The 22,434-nt window shown below is 28.4% G+C and overlaps 4 protein-coding genes across 10 annotated transcripts; 1 reads left to right on the top strand and 3 right to left on the bottom strand.

Moving 5' to 3' along the window:
- LOC122518906 (heat shock factor protein) lies at positions 1–6,929 on the bottom strand. 4 transcript variants are annotated; one of them, XM_043638054.1, is made up of 13 exons: positions 6,575–6,929; positions 6,166–6,274; positions 5,944–6,068; positions 5,438–5,770; positions 5,270–5,346; positions 4,972–5,157; positions 4,408–4,470; positions 3,021–3,533; positions 1,922–2,045; positions 1,687–1,780; positions 1,507–1,530; positions 1,283–1,425; positions 1–586 (listed from the first exon to the last, which is right to left on the bottom strand). In XM_043638054.1, exons 1-12 carry the CDS (start codon positions 6,677–6,679, stop codon positions 1,295–1,297), a joined length of 1,884 nt encoding a protein of 627 aa, XP_043493989.1. In that variant the 5' UTR covers positions 6,680–6,929; the 3' UTR covers positions 1–586; positions 1,283–1,294. The 4 variants fall into 4 exon arrangements, with proteins under 4 accessions (XP_043493989.1, XP_043493986.1, XP_043493987.1 ...); XM_043638051.1 differs by having other exon boundaries at positions 1,283–1,530; positions 6,575–6,921; XM_043638052.1 differs by having other exon boundaries at positions 1,283–1,530; positions 1,940–2,045; positions 6,575–6,918.
- A 1,187-nt stretch (positions 6,930–8,116) lies between these two features.
- LOC122518984 (histone-lysine N-methyltransferase PR-Set7) lies at positions 8,117–10,625 on the bottom strand. Of its 2 annotated transcripts, XM_043638123.1 has the most exons (5): positions 10,461–10,625; positions 10,172–10,307; positions 9,343–9,701; positions 9,058–9,248; positions 8,117–8,892 (listed from the first exon to the last, which is right to left on the bottom strand). In XM_043638123.1, exons 2-5 carry the CDS (start codon positions 10,239–10,241, stop codon positions 8,682–8,684), a joined length of 831 nt encoding a protein of 276 aa, XP_043494058.1. In that variant the 5' UTR covers positions 10,242–10,307; positions 10,461–10,625; the 3' UTR covers positions 8,117–8,681. The 2 variants fall into 2 exon arrangements, with proteins under 2 accessions (XP_043494058.1, XP_043494059.1); XM_043638124.1 differs by lacking the exons at positions 10,172–10,307; positions 10,461–10,625 and adding an exon at positions 9,950–10,063.
- A 107-nt stretch (positions 10,626–10,732) lies between these two features.
- Positions 10,733–12,737, top strand: LOC122518985 (Golgi SNAP receptor complex member 1). The gene is made up of 5 exons (XM_043638126.1): positions 10,733–10,962; positions 11,212–11,387; positions 11,457–11,638; positions 11,707–11,775; positions 11,917–12,737. The coding sequence occupies exons 1-5, from the start codon at positions 10,929–10,931 to the stop codon at positions 12,152–12,154; spliced, it is 699 nt and encodes a 232-aa protein (XP_043494061.1). The 5' UTR covers positions 10,733–10,928; the 3' UTR covers positions 12,155–12,737.
- Positions 12,738–15,640: 2,903 nt separating this feature from the next.
- Positions 15,641–22,421, bottom strand: LOC122518979 (protein strawberry notch-like). Of its 3 annotated transcripts, none has more exons than XM_043638114.1 (13): positions 22,031–22,421; positions 21,432–21,522; positions 21,216–21,323; positions 20,863–21,087; positions 20,302–20,430; positions 20,084–20,224; positions 18,409–20,004; positions 17,868–18,306; positions 17,397–17,780; positions 16,740–17,306; positions 16,313–16,626; positions 16,113–16,237; positions 15,641–16,012 (listed from the first exon to the last, which is right to left on the bottom strand). In XM_043638114.1, exons 1-12 carry the CDS (start codon positions 22,031–22,033, stop codon positions 16,131–16,133), a joined length of 4,104 nt encoding a protein of 1,367 aa, XP_043494049.1. In that variant the 5' UTR covers positions 22,034–22,421; the 3' UTR covers positions 15,641–16,012; positions 16,113–16,130. The 3 variants fall into 3 exon arrangements, with proteins under 3 accessions (XP_043494049.1, XP_043494050.1, XP_043494051.1); XM_043638115.1 differs by having other exon boundaries at positions 20,084–20,191; XM_043638116.1 differs by having other exon boundaries at positions 20,863–21,024.
- Positions 22,422–22,434: the final 13 nt, after the last annotated feature.

Genomic DNA, 22,434 nt, shown 5'->3' with positions numbered 1-22,434 from the left:
TACTGACATAACATATCTTTTTCTTTTAACATGTTCATACATATGTCACGTCATTTAAATTTCTCATTCTAACAGTATATTATCTCCTTAAATGAGTTATATAAAAGAAAGTTTACGCTTTAATGAACCTAACTACATCGCGTAAAGCAGGCTTCACACTTTGTTATTGATGTTATATTTCTATATTTATGTACAAAAATGAACATATAAAGAAAATAACTTATATTTGCGATTCATTGTATATAGTTTTCTTTACTAATGAAAATTAGTAAAATAATACAATAAAATTAATTTTTTTTCTTCGTTTTTCATAACTTTTAGTATTAATATTAATGTATATAGCTGAAACCAATGTTATTTGATTTATAACGCTATACTTTCTATTGTAAGTAAAGAAAGATGGAGAAAGAGGGAGAGAGAGAAAAAGAAATCTCTATAATACTACTTATGTTTCACATCCAACAATAAATGTCCGATACTGTTTCTAGGATTTTCTTTCTTGATTAAATTTTATTTTAAATAAAACTAAAATGATGATATTACCAGTAGTAAGGTAATTAAGAATCCAGTAGCCTTTCCTCCAAAACTAAAATAAAGAAAGAATATCTTTATCCAATAATACATAGTATATTACAAGATTAAAGAACAAGTTATTTACTTTTTTCAAGCAATTTTTTTTTTTATAGACATAATCGTTATTAGTATACAAAACCAAACGTTCATTAATAATTCATTATAAAATGCAAGTACACTTTACATCTACACCAAAATGTTTTAAGAAAAATTAATATATTTATTTGAACAATAATATTAAGAGGGACATTTGTAGAATAATTTGTTATTGTGATGTTACTGCTGTAAATCTTTTCAAATGATTCAATACTTATTTGTATAAAAATAAAAGATTAAACATACTAAATGAAATTAATAAAAAATTTCCAATTGCACTTATAAAATATACAGTAATTTACAGATATCGTTTTATTACAAAATTAATTAAAGTGTAGGACAAAAGAAAAGAATGCAATAAAACAAGGATCAATTCTTTTTTTTAATAAGAATTAATTGTATAATAATCATTATATGTGTATACATTTAAAATCATAACTTTTATTTAATAGGAATAATTTTATACAGAATACACACACAAATATACTTTTAGTGTTGTAACAATAACGTTCAAGTATTAAAATTTACTAATCAAAAGTAAAAATAAAAAAACAAACAAATTAATATTTTATATACTAAACATAAATAAGAGTAACAATAAGGAGTAACTTACCTTAAGGAGGTTTTATGAATCATTTTCATTACTTCCTACGTAAGATTCAAGAAGTGAAGCTTTGCTATCTTCTAGATCAAGGGGATCTGAGGCATATAGATTACTCGAAGACACATCATTTGCTGAATTATTAACTGGAGACGCTACGGTAGCATTTAAAAAAATATCATCATCAAAATCTAATAAATTAGGCGCAGGATTATATGCCATTAATTCTCCCCCACCATTTCCACTTAAAGAATCAGCAACTATAATTCATAAACAATGTAATATTAACGTAACTCTATTATTTATTATTAAAAATGATATGCGTACATATAGTCTAGAATATTTATAGAAATTCAGATGATATTAAAAAAGTAATAAAAATATAGAATTGTAACGAAAAATGCAATTAATCGTACCTGCAGATTTATCATCTTCTCTGTCGTCGTTCGTATCTAAATCTGAATTAACGGATATACCAAAAGGCATTGAAGAATCATCAGTACCAAATAACTAGAAATTCAATGAATTATAAATTAATTATGGATTCTATCGACTATAAATAACATGTTGTTTATTTGATTTGTAAAAGTGTAGTTATTCCATAAAATGTGTTTACCCCAAGTATGTACGTACTCAAAGAAATATATTTACCCCTAAAAATGTATTTACCCCAAGAAGCGTATTTGCATCGATACTACATCCCTCACCATGTAGGATATCTCGAAGGTTTTCCAATTCCGATTGCATTGATTCAAGATGATTATCCATTTCTTCCCTATAGACAGTTTTCAAAGTGAATCAATAAACATTAAAATGTCATCATCCATAAAAATGTATCCATCTTTGTATAAATGATCTTAAATTATTAAATGTTATCTGAAAATTATAATTCTTTATATGAAGAGATGCAAGAGAGCACAAGTAAATTTATTTAATCAATATTATTAGCTCATCAATATGGAAATTAATAAATTACAAAATTTTATTAGATTATAAATTGGTCAACATTTATCTCACATTTATATGTAACTCATATAATGTTTTTTGTGTAATAAGTCTCAGAAAAAAAATTATTTTTTAAAAATGAAAAAAAATAAAAAAAAAAAAAGAACAGAAAGAAAAAATTAGGACGTAACGTTATAACATATTATATTACTTGTGCTAAACAATATTTCTAATAGTTGAATACATATGACTTAAATATTAGTTCTGTTTTCTAAAATATTTTATGTTAATGATGTATACTGTTGTTATTAGATACTTTTACTATTACTTATGAGTCGAAAAAATACATTTAAAATTTTATCATATTTAACATATACGAAAATGTAGAACTACAACGTACTAATTTTTATACAAATAGACTGCAATAAACTTGTATAAAGATTTTTTAAATAATACTTTACTAAAATCGAATTTTTCTGAAACATACAAATAGAAGGAGTAATATAAAAATGAAACAACTGACTTTTGTCGTTGATGTATATATACATACATGTGCGTGCATGTAATATATACGCATATATATGTTAAAACTATATTTATATTGATATTAATTACTATTTATTTATATAAACAAACTTTGTGCTACGATTCCTTGTACTTGATTAATGCAATCATTATAAAGTATAAAAATTCCTTTCTCCCACCTCAACTTTCTGAATAAAAATCTCCATTATATGATCAAATAGAGTACCCTGAATTTGATCTTATCATCCATGGTCTGTGTTGAACTTAAATTGATCCTAACCTGTAATTAGCGTCTGATATGCCTGAAGGATTGACGCAACTTAAGGATAAGTCTACCGGGTCACTTCTGTCTGGTTTATCGCAAATGTGTTTCTGTTGCTCCAACAAATTAGATGTTTCACTTTTATCTGCAACAATCTGATTATCTTCGTCTAGTATATTTTGTTCCTTATTCATATTAATTAAATCATTTTGAAGCCTTATAGATTCATTATCAGAATTGTTATCATCAATCTCCAAATCATTATTATTAATTACTTCAGGAACAATTAATATGTCTTTAAGTTTCTCCAAAGAAGTGTCTTGAATATCGTCGTCTATTTCAGTTGTTTCAAGATCAACGTCGGTTTCAACTTCGTTGGATTTACTCATGTTAGCAGCCATAGCTGCTAACTTGGAGCTACGAACGGTCGCCAATGGGACTGGTTTAGAAGCTATTGAATTGTTCTCCAATAAGGCAACCGTCACAGGAGAGTCCTCCACGGTAGGTATTTCGAGAAAATGTATTTCTTCCCTAAAAATTGAGACAACCTAATGCGAATCTTTATTATCTTGATTTAGTTTCATATGATTGATATACCTTATACTCTTTCTTTAGTATCTGTTGTCTAATTTTTGACATTTTGGCAGAAATGTAAGGAAAGGTATGTTCGATGATTTATTACTAGTATCTACTACTTAGTATCATGCAAGATAAATCTTAAATGTAATGTTTCTAATTCAACTGACAATATAATGAAACAGTATTATGTTAAACCTAAAGAAGGAATTCATTTCCTGACTGAAGATACATAGCATAGTATATAACATCAATTAACAACTTTGTTCACATCAATTTGCCTTCCCTATACATACATATATATAGGATCTATTTAAATTAATAGTAATAGAAATATAATATAACTATTACATTGTCATATACATATAATCATAAATCTGGTAAAATATGATATCATGTAAAATTGTGAATATGCATGTATGTCCAGTAACAGCCACATAATTAATGTGATAACTAATTATTGTTCATGCAAATTATATCTACAATATCATATTTGTTGATCACATGTTACTGCCCCAAGTTTCAATTGCAACATATTGAAGCAACAAATTGACGTACATTTACTTAATACTTATATTCTTGTTAAATTTTACTTTTTATTTTATATAAATTTTGTCTTCTTTCTTTTTATTCGAAGAAAAAAATTTTAATCTCTTCATTCTTCCCCACAATCATGCAAAAAGAATATTTGTGGAAAGCATATTTATGAACCAACTAAAATTTTTATATATTTGAAAATAAAAAATAAAGAATAAAAAAATTAAAAAAATAGAAAAAAGAAATAACTTGAAAAACCAACACCAAATTATGTCAAGTGAAAAATGTTAACCTTGACTCTTGTCCATTCTCCGTCGGTGGGATCAAAATTTTGACAGGCATCTTGTTTTTCCTCCTAATAATATTTAAATTAGATAATTATATAAGTATTAATGCAATAATTATGAAACGTGCTATAAAATTTACATAAGAAATACCATTGGCTTGGACAGTAATCATGCACTAATGTATAAAGATAATAATTTAATAAAAGATTATATGTATACAGATATGTTCAAAAGTAATATATCAATGATGAGAATTACTTAAGGCTAAATATCATTTGGCATAAAGTTACACTATATCAATTTTATTTAAATATATATATATATATAGTGTTTCATAATAAATCTTTCATCATCAAATACTAATAATAAGTCATATGATTACAATGAAAATAAATATTAAAATTGACAAGGAAAATGTAATTGAAGCCAATGCATTGATTAAATATGAAATGATTAATGTTCTTTAGTATTATTTATATGGTATCCTATGAAATATACTAATAGATCGATAAATATTGATTATGATTAATGATAATATAATTTTTTAAGAAAATTATTAGTATACATACTTTTTTTTACCCTTACAGGGTCGTTTCTTCTTTGCATCCATCTCCAAACTAATATCGTCATTTTGAAAATGAACCTCACTATTCACCAATTGTATGGTTTCCATACCATCATCATCAATAAATGATGAATCATTATTGGGATGTTTGGGGCTTTCTATTGCTGGATGAGGCTGATTTTCTAATATCCTATACATTTACAAAATTTCATTTCATTTTATTTGCATTTCAAACTATTCTAATTTGATGAAATACATTTTTTGTATTGTATTACTTAAAATAATAACAAATGAATACCTACTCAGCGACTATATATTGAGAATCTAAATCTGGTTCAGAAGAATCAAGTTCATGAATAACAGGCCCCGTTGGAGATGTCTGTGCGCATAAATATATACATAATCGTTAATATATAATAAATATATTTGTTAATTCAAATGAAAGAAAAATGATTAAACAAAATGCAAACCTTGGAAATTTTATTTTCTTTACACTGATGATTAGAATCATCTATCATTAATGGGTATCGCCTTTTGACAGAAATTCCAGCACTTCTTGACGGTTGCACTAATGTGACAAGGAAATGAATTAATTTATTAACGATTTGTTGCTGTTTTAAATGTTTTTGCCTGAGCATCGCAATTTCTCTCCACAATGCTTCATTCTCTCTTTTCATGGCACTTAGTTGTGAATCTAAATTTTCTTGGCGACCTCTCATACTTCTTACTTCTGTTAACATTTTGTTCATTAGTTCTGGCTTAATAGGGGTAAGAGCTGGATCTTGACTTTTATTTGATGCGATCTAGCAAAAATATATTATAAATCAAATAACGAGTTATTATATACCAAGTTTCTAACTTTGTATTCAATCTAGAAACAACTTTCATTGTTTTTGTAGAATATCTAACAATTAGACAGTATTAAATAAATAAATAAATAAATAAAAATAAATAAAAGCCAATAAAGTGCACTTACTTTTCTTTTAATATGTTCAACAAGATATGGTTGACCTTTGTAAAAATATTGATGTGCAAATTCCATTTCATCCCTGTCACATTTTAAGCCGCCTAATTCTACGGAAACTTTTTTGTGAAAACCATCTGAAATAAAATAAATTGCACAGCGTTCATTTATAAGCCTGATATGAAATTTTGAAACATATTACATCTACATAAAAATATACATTTTTATACATACACATATTAAGTTGCCGCACAAAGCTAGCCATGTTATTATGTTTATAATAATGTGGTAATAATTCTCTGGCAAATTGTGCCTGATTGCGTATGTAAAAGCTTCGTCCATTCTAAAAAAACAGGAAAAAAAGAAAGAAACAATTCAATATTACTTAATGATAAGTATATAATTCATATATATATATATATATATATGAATATACATATATACACACACACGACGTAAGTCAACGTTGAAATTACGCTTTCGTTGATTAAACTATTTACAGAAAGAGTTAAAAAAGTAGTAACACAAATAATGATTCAAAAAATTATTTGAAAATGTTAATTACATTTAAAATAACTTACAACACTTTATTAAACCTTACAAAAATGAATATTTGTAAGTAATAAATAAATCGGCGACTTACAGGTGACCAACAAATAAGGTTGTCGGTCTCAGGATCTTCAACAAGTTTCCAAAGTTTAGCAAGGAAGGCAGGTACACCAGTACCTAATTCTGGTATTGTATGCATTTTTATAATTAAACTCAAACTACTAATGATAATTATTTTAATATACTTCTGTTTTAACACAAATATGGAACAACTTTATATTTCACAATAATGGCCGACCACTGACGATGTTATTCTGCTACAAGCATTTAGTAAAAGGTGGGGTGAAGAGGGTAAACTACTTTAATAAGCGACAATAGGGACTTTCCAAATGGAATTAATTTCTTATATACCGATAGAGTATTATTAAAATACCTCAATCGTTACACTAACGTATTTCTATATTCTATTTATAATATTTTATGAATGATAAAAAATTTGGTTATTATTTAGTAGTATTTTATTTCTGTTGCCTAGCCAATGAGAAATCAACTATATGAAATATCGATGCAATCCTATTGGCTAAAATTTGGCATCGAACATTTAATCGAAAGAAAGGGGTAGGGTTCCCCTAACACATTTTTAGTTCATTTTTTTCTCGTACTCGTCGCTGATGTCATACATATCTCGAACGCTATTGGTTGAAATACATTTTAACTACACTACACTTATTTTGAAAATATTAGACTTTTATATCAAATGTAAAACGATTACATATTATATATTTATAATATTACATATTATATATATATTCAGGAATATTTTATTATTATATTATTTAATACACAATGTGAAAAAGGCAGTATGGAACATGGTTAATAGAAAAAACTTTGAAATATTATAACAATAAAATAACACTTAAAAAATACGTACAATGATTCATATTTATTCTATATTTTTTGAGAAATACCATGTTCCTATCACTTGTTTCAAACTTAATTTATATTAAACATACATTGCATATTCTTATACAATATATTCTTTTATTATTAATTTTAAATTAATCAGAATTAAAGGCAGATCTTGTTTTAAATGAATGTTGAATTTTAGATATCAAATATAACATTTACATATCATCGTTTTGGTTGACTTAAATACGTACAAAGCAAAATTAATATTTTTAATATTTAAAAAAATGCGTAAAACAGATTTTGCTTATTGTTATACATCTGCATTAGAAGTTTACAAAATTTAGCATTTGATTTTTTACAGAATAGTTGTACGTTTAATATATATAATTTGAACATTAACAAAATCCTAAATTAAAATATTTTTAAATTTGCTAGATGAGTATATGAATTGGCTTTTTACATAAAATATTTTAATCAGTCACTAGATCCTATCATTCTAAAACAATATATTATTTTCGAACATAACAAAAAATTGTAATAAATATTTTCTTTTTTTCTTTCTTTCTTTTTAAATATTGCGATGAATGAAATTAGATGAAATATAATACTTCGTGAAAATCAACACAGGGATATTTCTAATATCAAAATCATACAATCACAATAAATAATTCTAGAAAGTTATAAAAATAATATACTATTTAGAATCATTTTTTTTAATTTGGTATGTCTTTGTGCAATAATAATTATATAATCAGAACTAAACTAATCGTAATTGTATTAAATTTATATATATATATAACTTAGTAGTTTTAAACCATCAATTCACGAAACCAAATAACTAAACTTACTTCAATACATAAATACTTTCGAAAATCAGGCATGATCATTTATATTAAGTGAAAGACATGTTTATCAACTATTTCTTCCAAAGATTATATTATAGTACAACTAATTTTATAATTGTCATAAGATGCTTCAATTGGATAATTTTTAAATTCATTAATATAACATAACTTGTTAATTCAGTTCTAGAAAAAGACATTAGAATTGTATTTCAATGATGCAATTAATAGTAAAAATAAAATATTTTGTAATAATGCATCTCTTTTTCTAAATCAATGCACGACCTAATACAGAAGCATACTTGAAACACTAATATCCTGCAAAAATGCAGCACATAGTCAGGCATTGAAAATATATACTACTAGGGATAATAAGTTATTTTTTTTTGGAAGTAACAGCATAGATTATTATCAATATGTTGTTACAATATAAAATGTTATTTTAAAGTGCTATAAAGCTAACCATGGATGATAACGAATAGCTTCCCGACTTCTATCGCCATAATCATATGAAACTTCTACACCAATTGATATATCTTCTTTCGCTGTAAGTACTAAATGTGGTGTCGATTCTACTTCAACAATCCTTGCAATTAAATTTCCATTTCTAGAATGATTTACCAGTCTACCCAATTTATCCGATTCTGCAGTAGCGTCAACACTACAAATATTTTAGTATTTTTATGATCAATTAATCAGCAAAAATTTAATCGAAAATTTATTAGAGTTGAAATTGTGATACTATTTACTTTTTCTAGTAAGATGACCACATAGAATGATATTACATTCATTTAAATAATTATTATTTTTGCTATCAAATACATACCAATACTGATGATTACGATGTTGGAAGTAATACATATAACATCCTGCATTTTGATCTTGAGCATAAATCTTTTCACGTTTCTTCGCTGTAACTTGATCAATTAATTCACCAATGTATTCTACTACAAATTCTCCTTTTGCAAAAGAACGTGTTGTTACAATCCCACGTCCTTTACCAGGAAAATGTCTAACCTAAACATTAATATTTTATAATTAATACAAAATTAAATAATATATATATATATATAAGCTGTTATTTTTTAGTGAACTTTATTTTTATGCTTACTTCTAAACCTTCTTCAACCTGTTGCAAAACTTTAGTTTCTATGTCTCTTTGCTTTTCTTCTAATACAGCTTTCTTAGATTTTCTCACACTACGACGTACTGGAAAATATTCTGTAAGCGTATGATTTGTACTTTTGATAACAGACGAATGAATTGAACGTTGCACATTATTTTGATTGAGAATCAATTTTCTTCTAGCAGGTTTGCGCGCAAGGTGTTTTGGTGGCCTACATTTGGCAACGAATTCTTTATTCTTTCCACTGATGATACCTGTATTATCGGTTTCTTCAACAAGATTATTTAACATATTTATTCTATGCGGCGTTGAAGCCCCATGGATTGGCACTTCTTCAGGTGTTTCTGTAAAAAATTATAAAACAATTTAATATACAATATATATTACTCTATAATATAATCATATTATAACAGAATGATTTAAAAATACAATATATACTATCATTTTTTTATTTAAAATGACACATAAGGAATTAAAAATATAAATCATAATAGTAATAATAATTCATAATAATAATAATAATAATAATAATTTTCTCATTATTTATACAAAAAAAAATATATTTTATCTAAATTATATGAAATTTGTATACCTCTAATTATTATGATTTAGAAATAATTAAACATAACACAATTATAAATGATTTTCTAACGCTTAATAAATTATTCATATAGAGATTAGAGAAAAGTACGAGCGTTAGTATCTAAGATGAAATTCAAAATGGTGATAGTACAAATCAAATCTATGAAAACATAACCTGGTATTAATGAAAAAATCTTAAGTGAAATTATTAATGATCATTTTGAAAACATACCTCTAACTTTAACCATTTTATCGTCGAATTTTTTAAAACAATCTACAGTCTCCTGATTTGATTTTCTCATAGAAAAATTTTGTCCACAGCCACACAACAATCATAGAATGGACGTTTACAATCCGCTTCCTACGAACTGAAGATACATATACATATACAATTTATATGTGACTATATATATAACTCGATATAACTCGATTAGCTTTTTTATTTGCTAATTTAATGATACAAGAAACTAGACGTAATACATAAAGGCGGTAATTTAAAATATTTTAATACAATACTTTACTTCAAACTCTGTCCGCCATTTTATCGAAATATAACAATGTACTCGTATAACTAAGGCTTCTTGGCTACAATTCTAAACTAATTTAAACATTTTCGTATATTATTTTTAAAAGACGTTATTTTTTTTCCCCTATAAACCGTCGGAAGTAGGATACATTTCCCTATTTCCGGTGTATTTGGGTCATCTAATGGTAATGTGATTTACGATAATACCGACCGTGATTTTTTTGACAGAAATTACTTCCGTCCATTGATACTATGCCGCGCTGTACAATACTTAAAATACGATGATTTTTCATAACCGCGCATATCGTGAAAACATCAAATGAAATCATTACAATAAATTCGCAATAAATGTTGTTTCTTTCGTGATAATTATAACGTCGTTTGTGAAAATAATCAACAAGTAAATATGCGTAGTTAATGTGGCATGTGTTGTTAAAAATTGTGGTTGAAATTCGAAAAACAAATGGCTAGCACTTTAGATGCAATTGATTGGGAAGGTATTCTTATTAGATTAAGTATACACATTTGTATATTATACATATATACGTATTACATATATATAATTAATAATATAATAAATATATAAGGTGACTCATGAACTTTCATGACAAATTACAGTCTTTATTGTCTTAAGTATTTTGTTAGTAATATATTTATGTACCTTGCACCATGATATATGTTAAATTTTGCATTATTTTTTATCTTCCGCCTACAAATTGTTACAATAAAAGAAAATTTATTTATAGATTTAAGAAAGCAGGCGAGACACTTGGAAAATGAAATCGATGCAAAGCTTGTAGCCTTTAGCAAATTAGGTGTAAACACACGTTCTAAAAATGTTACACCAGACGAGGTTCCACTTTTAGACGAAGAACATGTGTTTGAAAACATGGCCTTGGAGATAGAAACATTATTATCTAAAGTAAGCAATTTGTCATTTTTTTATAGTTTATACACATTTGTATATTATTGTAAATATTTGATTTTTTAGTTATTTACCGTTAATGAGAAAATGAGCGAATTGCAACCGAATGGAGCAGCTATGTTGCACACTATGCAACGTCATAAAGAAATATTAAAAGATTATAAATTGGAATTTAGTAAAATTAGGAACAATTTTGCTATTAGAAAAGATCGTGAAGATCTCTTGGGTAGTGTGCGAAAGGAAATAGAGTATGTGTTGCATCAAAAATAATTTTTTTTCTTCTATAAATGTGTTCTGTGTATCTTCTTTTTTTTAGCAATTATAAAACCACATCTGGATTAAACCGTAGAGAAATGTATTTGAAAGAAAATCAGCATATTCATAAGTAAGTAAATACAAACTCAAGTAAATTTACATATACACATGCTAGATAATTATGAATTTATAATAGTAATATTTATATTCTTGTAATCACTTTGTAAAAATTCGTTTTTTTTTTGTTTTACTAAATCGTTTCAATTTTTAGCTCTGACCGCTTGATCAATGATCAAATAAGTATAGCAATGGAAACACGAGAACATTTAATTACTCAAAGACAAGCATTCAAACGTATACAGACTAGATTTAATGACATTTCTAATCGATTTCCAGCAGTGAGTAGCCTATTACAAAGAATAAATTTAAGGAAAAGACGAGATTCGTTAATTCTTGGAATCATCATTGGATTCTGCACGTTTCTTATGCTCTTGTATGCATTTTACTGAATGTCAAATGTACAAGAAACTACTTCCACACTTGTTAGAAGTTAATTCCATTGAAAAAACATATTAAAACGGTTGGCAGAAATAATAACTATATATATATATATATATATATAATAGTTACTCTTTAAAACATGTAGAAATTACAGAAAGTTGTAAGTATATTTGAATGCTCCTATGAATGAGAATAATGTGTGATTGAGAGAAAGACTGTTATAATCAAAAATTACATTGGCAAAATTATTGCATTGTACAGTTTTTTTTATACCAAATGTATTAAATGTGTGTGTATCGTTTAAACAAACATTGCGATTCACGCGTTCAATAAATTATATATGAAATTAATATATGTTAAAAAATAAACATTATGGGTTTTAGCATGGTTAATCAATTTTTATATATATATATATATCTTTTATATATTATCCATGTACTAAATTATATTGAAATCCTATAAGGGACAAGAAATACAATATTCTAAAATATCCTTATTTATAAATACAAATTGGAGAGAAAAGTATATTTAAGCTAGAATTTGAAAGTTAATGTTATATGCATTTTGTAAATACATTTCCTAAGTTACATATTTATCGAATTTTCTTTCTTTCTTATTTTTTTTTTACTAAAAAATGTAACAGATTTTTATCAAATAAGTAAAAGATACATTTTAATGGAATTAACGAATCGTTACTACGTTTAACATACTCTCAATGAATATATATAAATATCTAAATTATTGATTGGAATTATGATAAACAATCTTTTTACTTTTATACAATTTTTATATATAAATGTATTTGATTGTTCATTATTAATTCATCTTTGTATTATATAGTTCGAATACGTACGGAAATGTATATGCTTTGCTTTTAAATAATATTTTCGGTTACCTACCTCTTTTTATAATATATATTTATATATATATACAGAGTGTTAGAAAAAAAGGTTTAATATTTGAAGGACTTTTAGTACTCGTACTCAGTGAACTAAGATGAGTAAAAACTGGACACTCTGTATATTTTAAAAGCAAGGGAACATGCGAAATGTCAGATTTTCTGCAACTCTTAAAAGCTTTTTGTACTTGAAAAACGTATTCGGTTAGTTTTAGAGATTGTTAAGATAATATATACTAATATTATAAGCAAATTATTAAATAATTAAAAGTATACATTTCACTACAAAATGATTTCTTATACTGACAGATAAATAATATGATATACAGTGATGTTCAGATATAATTTCCATACAATTGAATTATAATCAGGCTTTATGTATATATATATATGTATATATATATATATATATATCCAAATTAATCATTGATATTTTTTGTTTTATATAATGTATTGATTTACATGTAAGAGACACTTTCATATGCACGTGTCATACACACGCACACACATACATCAGCAGATATCCTCACAGCAGCAGACATACAAGACACGCATAGCTCATCGATTCTCCTATGTATAAGCCCATGAAAACACAGCAGGCTACGAAAGAAGTCATTTCAATAAGTGCAGTATCTGTTTCCACGTATACTATAAATACCACATTTATAAATTATACTCCGACTTTATCTTTCTTTTATTAATAATTTTTTTTTCAATAGGAACTCAAATACAAGAATTGTAAAAATATTCAATATAAAGATGCACGTATTATCCGGTAATAAAAAAATGTTTTCATATATACTTTAAATATATGTATTTACATTTTTCTGCACGTAGTTACACTATCTCAAATCTTCCTTTTTTCTTTTTTTTTTTTGAGCGAATCTTTGAAGAAATTTTTTGTATGTATCTTACAATCCTGAAATACTGATATGAATATATTAATTAAAATTTTCAAATTTTAAAAATAATAACTCCATAAAATATTTCCTTTCTATAAAAACTTTTGTTAAATTAAAAAGGTACTGCTTATTTCGTTTTTTTTTCTATATATACTGTAAATCATGTCTTTCACATAATTATTTGTTTATAAATGCAATATATAGTGTATTCGTAGAAACGAAGAACTTTTATAAGCGCTACTTTAAATATTACGCATTACTGCAAGGGAGACCCTGGATATAAGGAAGTGTTGATATCCATCAATTGTTTTATGCCATATCACAAGAAAAATGATACTTCTCAAAGTTGTGTTACAGCATTTTGCCTGGAATTCTACTCAAGATTTTATTAACGGTTCTAAAATATTCTACATATTTTAATCTAAACTTTTATTATTATTATTATTATTATTTTCTTTTTTGTTTGTAAAGAGAAGATGGAATACGACATCCATTTTGTTCTCAGCACCCATCCATAACTCTTTCACAGGCATACAAACAAACAAACGAAGGAACAAACATCTATATCTCATGCATTAATAGCATGACTGCATTTCGATTTTTGAATATAAATATATCATCGTATGTACTGTTTCAATCTAGGTTTTTCTTTAATGCTAAACAGTATTAATAGATGGAAAATGTTGGGAGACTAGATGATATTATTTTGCCATTATTCCTTTTCTATTTAATATTATAAATCAATGTAATTGTCATTAGATTAAAAGAGATTAAAAATAAATGTATACTGGATTGATTGAAATCGAATAGGACGATACAGAAAACAAAAGTTTGTGTATTGAATAATATGAAATTTGAAAAATCTAAGACGCTTATACAAGGTGAATCTGATAACACGATGACTTCAAATAATTTGGCAATGATTTATTATACGAAAAAGATTTCTAACAATTTATCGTACAGTAAATAATTTTTGTTATTTGAAGTCGTCGTGTTGCCAAACTTATACTTCAATATAATACGTTATTATCTTGTCTCCCTACATTGTAGTAATATTGATAATAGTTTTATAGTCTAGATCTACGGCTAATAGTAATAGCGGTAATGTGATAACAGTAATGGTAGCTATAGCGATGGTAGCAATAATATTTTGTTTTCTTTTTCCTGTTAATTAATGATTCAACTTATCAATCAAATAAAACTTAAAATTGCGTATACATTTATACTCCGATAATGAGAGTGAAAAATAAATCGTCCGAATAGTTTATGCAGCGTTAGTATTATTTCTTTAGCCCTTTAATAGGCTATTCTCACTAATCAGTCACATTTTTTGTTATAGATTGGATCGTAACATATACCAATAATTAATCTTCATAAAAAGTTTTATCTTGTCTTATTTTCTCATTTGCGAATAATTAAAATAAATAAATTACATTTTTTTTTCTCATACGAATACATAGAATGTAACATTTTATTTCATTATTTTAATATGTAACTTTTCTTAATTATAATAATTAACGATAAACGAAATCTAATGTATTATTACATCTATACATATATTGGCACGATCCAATCTAAAATGTCATCATTCCTAACGAAAGATATTGAAAAAAAAAAAAGAGAAAAAAAAAGAAAAAAAAAGGAAGGAAATTTCATATAATTATAATATGGATTCGACTCAAGTATAGTCATCGTTTAAAATTAAAGAAGATTCTATTAGATCCTATTAGAAGGTTTACATCGGGACTTGATAGATCTCTTTTAATAATACATATGTGACGACAGTACAAATCTGCCAAGTCCTTTTTTCCAGTTCTTTGACTATCAACTCGGAAAAGCTTATTTCGAGCGTTTATTTCACTTGTCATGCTAAATCTGTGACGAAAATACATTACAACACTGATGGGTACAGTTTAGCCTACCCAACACATTATTATGTGTGCTCTATGGTAGTCAATCCGATTTGTGCAAGTAATATGTTCTTTACGATTGCACGATGCTTTTAATGCGTCCCATTCATTATGTGTGTTTACTTAATACTATTATTTAATTGGTTTTATCCTCATCTGTAAGAAAAATGAAAGAGAAAATGAATGGTAATCATTACTGTGTCATAGTTTCCTTTTTCTTTTTCTTTAATACAAATTTTTGAAAAATAATTTATACCTTTTGTTCTTAAAGCATTCAAAATGTTAATTCTTCAGTATTTTCTGCATCTGATGAAAGTGCTTGACGTAAGGTTTCCATGCAAGATTTTGGAATAAGAGTTCCTACAATTTTCAAACCTTCATCTGCAAATATGAAATTAATTAAGGAATAAATCATGTTGATATGACTTCTTCGAAATATAGGGGAACAAAATTTACCAGTTCTCAATCGGACAACTTGCATCTTTGAATTATGTCCAGATCGCGCTGCAAGTACACCTTCAACGCGACTCCAAACGCTAAGAACTGAACCAGCTAAGACGTTATAAGAACGTCTTCGTAGTCCTACTTCACACTCCATACCAAGAGTGACATTTTTACAATTGCCACGCCAATAAGCGTGCGAACATGTATCCACGGATGCCTCATATTGTTGCGTCCAATGAGGTTCTGCTTCTTCAGTTGAAACTTTTTTATATTTCTTCTCTAATTCACCTAACGTTTCTTGACGTAATTGAAGTCCGGTATTCGGCCTAGAAATTATATATACATATTGAAAACATTCCATTTGCGTTGTCTATTATTTTATTTAAATGAATCCTCTAGTTAAAAAAAGAAAGAAATATTACAAATATATATAACGTACCTGTAAACCATGTATAACTGATCTTTTTTACTTTCGTTTTTCTTTTTACCAATATCAACAGCAACTGCCAAAATAGCTGTTTGTTTACCATTTCTTATTTGATGACTTAAATAAAATCCTTCTTTGGCACCAGTTAATTTGGACCATTGATCCATTGCCTCGGTCCAACTCATGCCACGTTCAACATGCACAACGTGTAATTCAGTAGGTGCTTTACCAGTCGCGTGTTTTCGAAGGAAACGATAAAGTCTTACTCTACGAACATTTTCTCCTGATGTACCAAGATCGAGAATACCCATATCAAAACGTCCAGTCTTCTTAGCTTGAAGGATAATGGCGTTCAAAGTGTCGGTAAAATATTTGAATAATCGATTTTGTAGATCAACTGGCATTCCCAAAATACGATTTAAGAATTTCGACATGTTATTGTAATCTTTGTCTAGAGTAAGAACTCCAGGCATGTTTTCACTATTACAAATAAGTCCTACACCCACAAGTGCATCCGCAACATCTTTGAAGAAATCGCCATTATAATCTTGCGGTGGTGGTACCAATGGTGGCTCGTATCTATTATTTTAATGAACATATATAAATAAAACATGCGACAACGTTTAGAAATATAGTAGATATATAACAATACAAATGTATAGAACAAACCCCATTATAGTTTTCATTGTTGCTTCGAGAGCCGATCGACCGTATTTGTTGTCGATATTAAATTGCGAAAGATCTCGCGTTTCGGTAGCTCTGCGATCTCCGTGCGTCAATGCACCAAGACTTTCGAGACGTTTCGCAACGATTGAAGCAAATCGTCTCTCTCCTGCAAGATCCGAAATAAGGAATATATATTCCGGAGCATTGACTTGATTCGAACGATGCGTTCGACCAAACTGTTGTATTGCTCTATCTGCGCTCCATGGCAGTTCAAGTGTGATATGTACCCGACGCATTTGATTTCTTGCACGTCTGTCGCTTTGCAATGATATGCCACTGCTAGCTGCTTCCGAAATGATCGCAACCGTTTTTTCACCATCCATGAATCTAATAAAAAACGCGTACAACAATCTTATACATTTTTTCTTCACTAAATGATAATCAAATTTATTTAAATAAAAATAATAAATTTACCTTTGTTTTTCCGTTAAGTTAAGAGTTTCTAAAGGAACGTCTACTTCGGATCTAGATTCATATTGTATTGCACCATCTTCCGTTTGTACAACACGACCCTTTCTTCCAGTCATTTCTGCAACATTTTCCGGACCACCAAGTTCGTCGATCAATTGATCTAACGTATTAGGTGGCAACTTTTCTCCTAAGGTCTCTATTTGTGCTAATAATTCTTCTTTCATGCTACAAGCACGTTCAATAGCATCCCGAGGTGGTCCTTGATTATAAGAAGATGCATTACCATGATTTCCGGTCGCTGCCGTATCTCCGTTACGCTTATTCCTATTATTAGATGTCTTGTGTTCCAGCATTGATTGTATTTTATCCTGTGTACTTAAACGTTTCTTAGTTGGTTTTTTTTGTTTCTTACCACCCTTCTTCTTTCTCCTATCCCATGGATCTATTGAAAAAAAAAAAAAAAAAAACCCCAAAAAATTAATCTTATGTCATATTCGTTAACATTAATTGAAATATTTTACGTTAGTTATATATGTATACTTACCAACATCAGAATCACTGTCACTGTAAAATGGATTAAAATCAGAACTTATATTACTTTCCTCATCAGTTCGATGATCATCTTCACTTTCTGTTCCACTTAATTTAAATTCTGAACCAGAACTATGATCACCATTCTTTTCTTCATCTGTAATCTCTTCTTCAGAAGACCATGCTCGAACTTTCTTAGAAGCTCTTTGAGCTGCTTGACGTACTGGTTTTCTTTTACTTCCTCCAGCAGATCCACCTGCCCCATCAACAAAATCTTCTTCTAATTTATTCATTTTTGGTAGATCCAAACCAAGAAGACGATGAATTCTATTACGATTCGGTGCTGGAAAATGCTTTTCTACTAAAGTTTGAAGTACTCCTTTAGCAGTAGAAACAAAATCACTTAGTTCTCCATCATCACGTTCAAGTTGTTCCAAAGTACGTGCTTCGCCAGTTGATTGCAAACCGATAACAACACATTTCCCACATTTAACAGCTTCTCGAGCTACCGAAACGGCATGCTTTACTTTAGCTGCGATACATAGATATTTAAAAAAGCGTTGATGCGATGACCAAAATTGACCCCACATTGTTTTCTTCATACGATTCTCAGCATCTATTAATTCGGCCGCTTCTTGGAATTTTTGCATAGCCTCTACCCATAATCTTACAGAGTGATCATAAATTTTGGTAAAATCCTTGGACAGAGGTACTTCTTCAATTTTAAAGGCAACCCCATGAAAACTAAGTTGTCGAGCGATGTACATCCCTCTTAATTTCATATCCATCGCTACAATTTCCATTGTACCTACTCCACGTTTCTCTACTGCAGTGATAAAATCATTGAATTCAGGAAAAGGTGTTCCTTCACCCCACATACCTAATCGTACCATATAGGCCATGTTGCGAGGTTCAGAAGCACCAGTGGCACTAGCATACACTACTCGTGCTTTAGGTAATTTATTTTGTAATTCCAATACTGTTAAACCAGTTTTAGTTGGTTTTGAACTTCCAGTGGGGCATAAATTTTTTGCACGATGACATTCATCAAATATGATTAATCCATCAAAATCTTCTCCACACCATTGCAAAAGTTGTTTTAGTCTACTTTTGTATTTACCTCCGCTTTGTGAGGATTCACCAATTAATGCCGAATACGTACTAAATATTACACCTTTTTTAACGTTTCCATTAATAGCTGAAGAAATCTTAGCATATTTAAACTTATTCAACGCATGTACGTCAATTTTCAATGCTCCAATGTCTTTTAAATCACGCTCAGCATCGTATTTGAGATCGTTGGAAACGGATACCCAAATGGCACGTTTCCTATTTTTTAAATGGTTTTCAAATATGATGCCCGCTATAGTTCGTCCTTTACCAACACCAGCTCCATCTCCAATAAGAAATCCAGCACGTGTGCCATCCGGTAAAAGATGTTCATGTTGTTGGGATGCATAAGTAATGGATTCCAATTGAAGAGCAGACAATGCTCCTGATCGTATTGTTTCTTCTGGTATAGAAAGTTCGTACCAAACGTCTGTTGGTTCTACACTGGACAATGATGCTGTTTCAACAACTGGATCTGGATGTTTACGCCCACGTTTGACTGTACATTTGAAATTTAAACTCGTTAGAAAACTTGTTTAAAATTTTTGATTATTAATAGTAAAATAAAACATGCTTACGTTTGGTAGGCATATAGTCAGCATAAGTTTCAGCAACACCCATGTCTTCGTCATCTACTTCTTCTTCTTCCGGTATTGTTGGTTGCATGCCCACTTTTGTCGGATCACCTGAATTCATCCATAATTGTGATACAGCTTTCCCTATTTATTATAATTATAATTATAATAAATCGAGAGAAGTAATATGAAACATTTTTAACAAAGTATTTTAGTCATACCAGATAGACCTGCAGGCCAATTTGGATGAAGTCCACTTTGATTGAGAAACTGTACGAACGGATTGACACTACCCATATTCATTCCAGCCATTCCCATAAAGCCTCCTATTATATTATTCATATCCATACCTGAAGTATATCATTAAATAAAAAATTATTCTAAACATCTAAAGAATTATAAGATCTACATAAAAGCATTGTGTATACATATTTAAATAATTTGATAAAATAATAGAAAATAATGATGTATGCACAGAAGAAATTTGATTTGATGAAATGATTTCGAGCTGGGCTATCTGTCCAAGTATTATTTGTTACTCTCGTTAAAAAATTCTCTTTTTTGCAAATAAGTCTTAACAATTTTGGAAAGAGGACATAATGAAGTTTCTTAAGAGATGGAAGAAGGTAATAGAGCAGAATGGTTCATATATAACACAGTAAATCAATCTTAAACAACAAATATCGTCTATTGAAGTCGCATCAAAAAAAAGGAAAGAACTTATAGGACAACCTAATATAATATACCCAGGCTAGCAAAAGGCAAATTAATTACAGACTTACTTTGTTGTAAAAATGCCGCAGGATTGAATCCTGCAAGACTTGCTAAACCTGGGAAGTTATACGGTCCACCAGCTCCTAACTGACCCAACTGATTAAGTTGGTTGGCACCAACAAAATTAGGTGGAGTACCTTGCGACCCTCCCACACGTACCATTTCATACCCTGGTGGTGCAGTTTTAGTTACTAATCCACCTGGTATTTTGTTACTTAGTTTTTGATTCAACGCTGTCAAATAAATATTACATAAGTAATACTTTGTATGACAGTTCTTTTTCGTAACAAATTCATTTGTACACATATATACATAGACACAAGTAATAAATAAGGAAATTTACTTGTTACAATGTACATACCATTCGCAACAGCTTGTCCTTTGTTTGTAACATTAGATGATACTTCTAGAGGCTTTTCATCTTTAATATTTGCAATTCCAGCAGCAGTTGCGAGATCCTTACCACCACCTACGAAAAATAGATTTACAACATTAAATAATTATACTTATTCATATAACAAAAAACATTAGTTATATTATTAATGATATAATTAATTATGAATAGAAAGAAATTTACCAGGTACTTCGATTTTATCAGGATCCTCATCATCATCGAAATCACTACCACTTGTATCATCGCTCATTGTTTCCTTAATTCTTTTCGTAGCCTAAATACATATATCATGCATTAATTATACAAGAATAGAATCGACCATTCTAATGATATATTTATATTAATTAATAACAAATTATTCGAAGTATTATTTAAACAAAATAACAGATATGTAGGAATAATTTGATGTAGAACAAGAAAATTATTAACGCATTAATATTTATAACTATTAAAAGAAAAAACTTACTTGTTATAAAAATACAATAGATTGTTTGAATATCCAAATGAAAAAACAAAAGGTACGCACGATCGTTTTCGATATAAACAATTATGAATTTTTATAAAATGTAAGAAAAAACGTATTAATAAATAAATAAAAATGTATTGTAGATAATGATCTATGATATAAATGGATAAAAAAATTAATGATAAAAAAAGATATACAAGAAATTCTTAGGTTAGTTTGTCTCATGAAGCTATGAGAAAAAAGCGCATGCATAAGAAGCGCGCGTCGTTGCGAATGGAACAATGAAAATATTAAAAAAAAAAAAGAAACATCTTACCATGATAGAAAAAATGTTTTTTTCCTTTCCGGTGTATCGATGAGGAATGAAAATATAATTAAACGATGAACACGATCGTCTATGAAGATATACTCCTTCGAAGGAACCTTCTGCAATTCTGATAGAGTAGACGAGATGAAAATTTTTTTTTCCCTCGTTACGGGTTTTTATTAGATGTCGCGTCAAGTAAGCATCACTCGTCTAACTCGGCAAGTTAGATATTTATTGTATGAGCTAAGAAATCACAATGCGTTGAATTTAACGTACGCTTAGGCCGAAGCATCTTTGTGGTATGTATTTAAGAAGCTCATTCTAAACGCGTTTCGCCAAGCACGGCTGCCGCCATCTTGGCTTTTGCCCGGCCCACGGTGCATCGCGTTGCAAATACAAAAACACACGCGCTG

The sequence above is a fragment of the Polistes fuscatus genome, unplaced genomic scaffold (genome assembly GCF_010416935.1).
Source record: "Polistes fuscatus isolate 324 unplaced genomic scaffold, CU_Pfus_HIC Scaffold27, whole genome shotgun sequence".
Lineage (NCBI taxonomy): Eukaryota > Metazoa > Arthropoda > Insecta > Hymenoptera > Vespidae > Polistes > Polistes fuscatus.
Note: the sequence above shows the minus strand (reverse complement) of the source record. Positions and strands in the feature narration are given on the sequence as shown.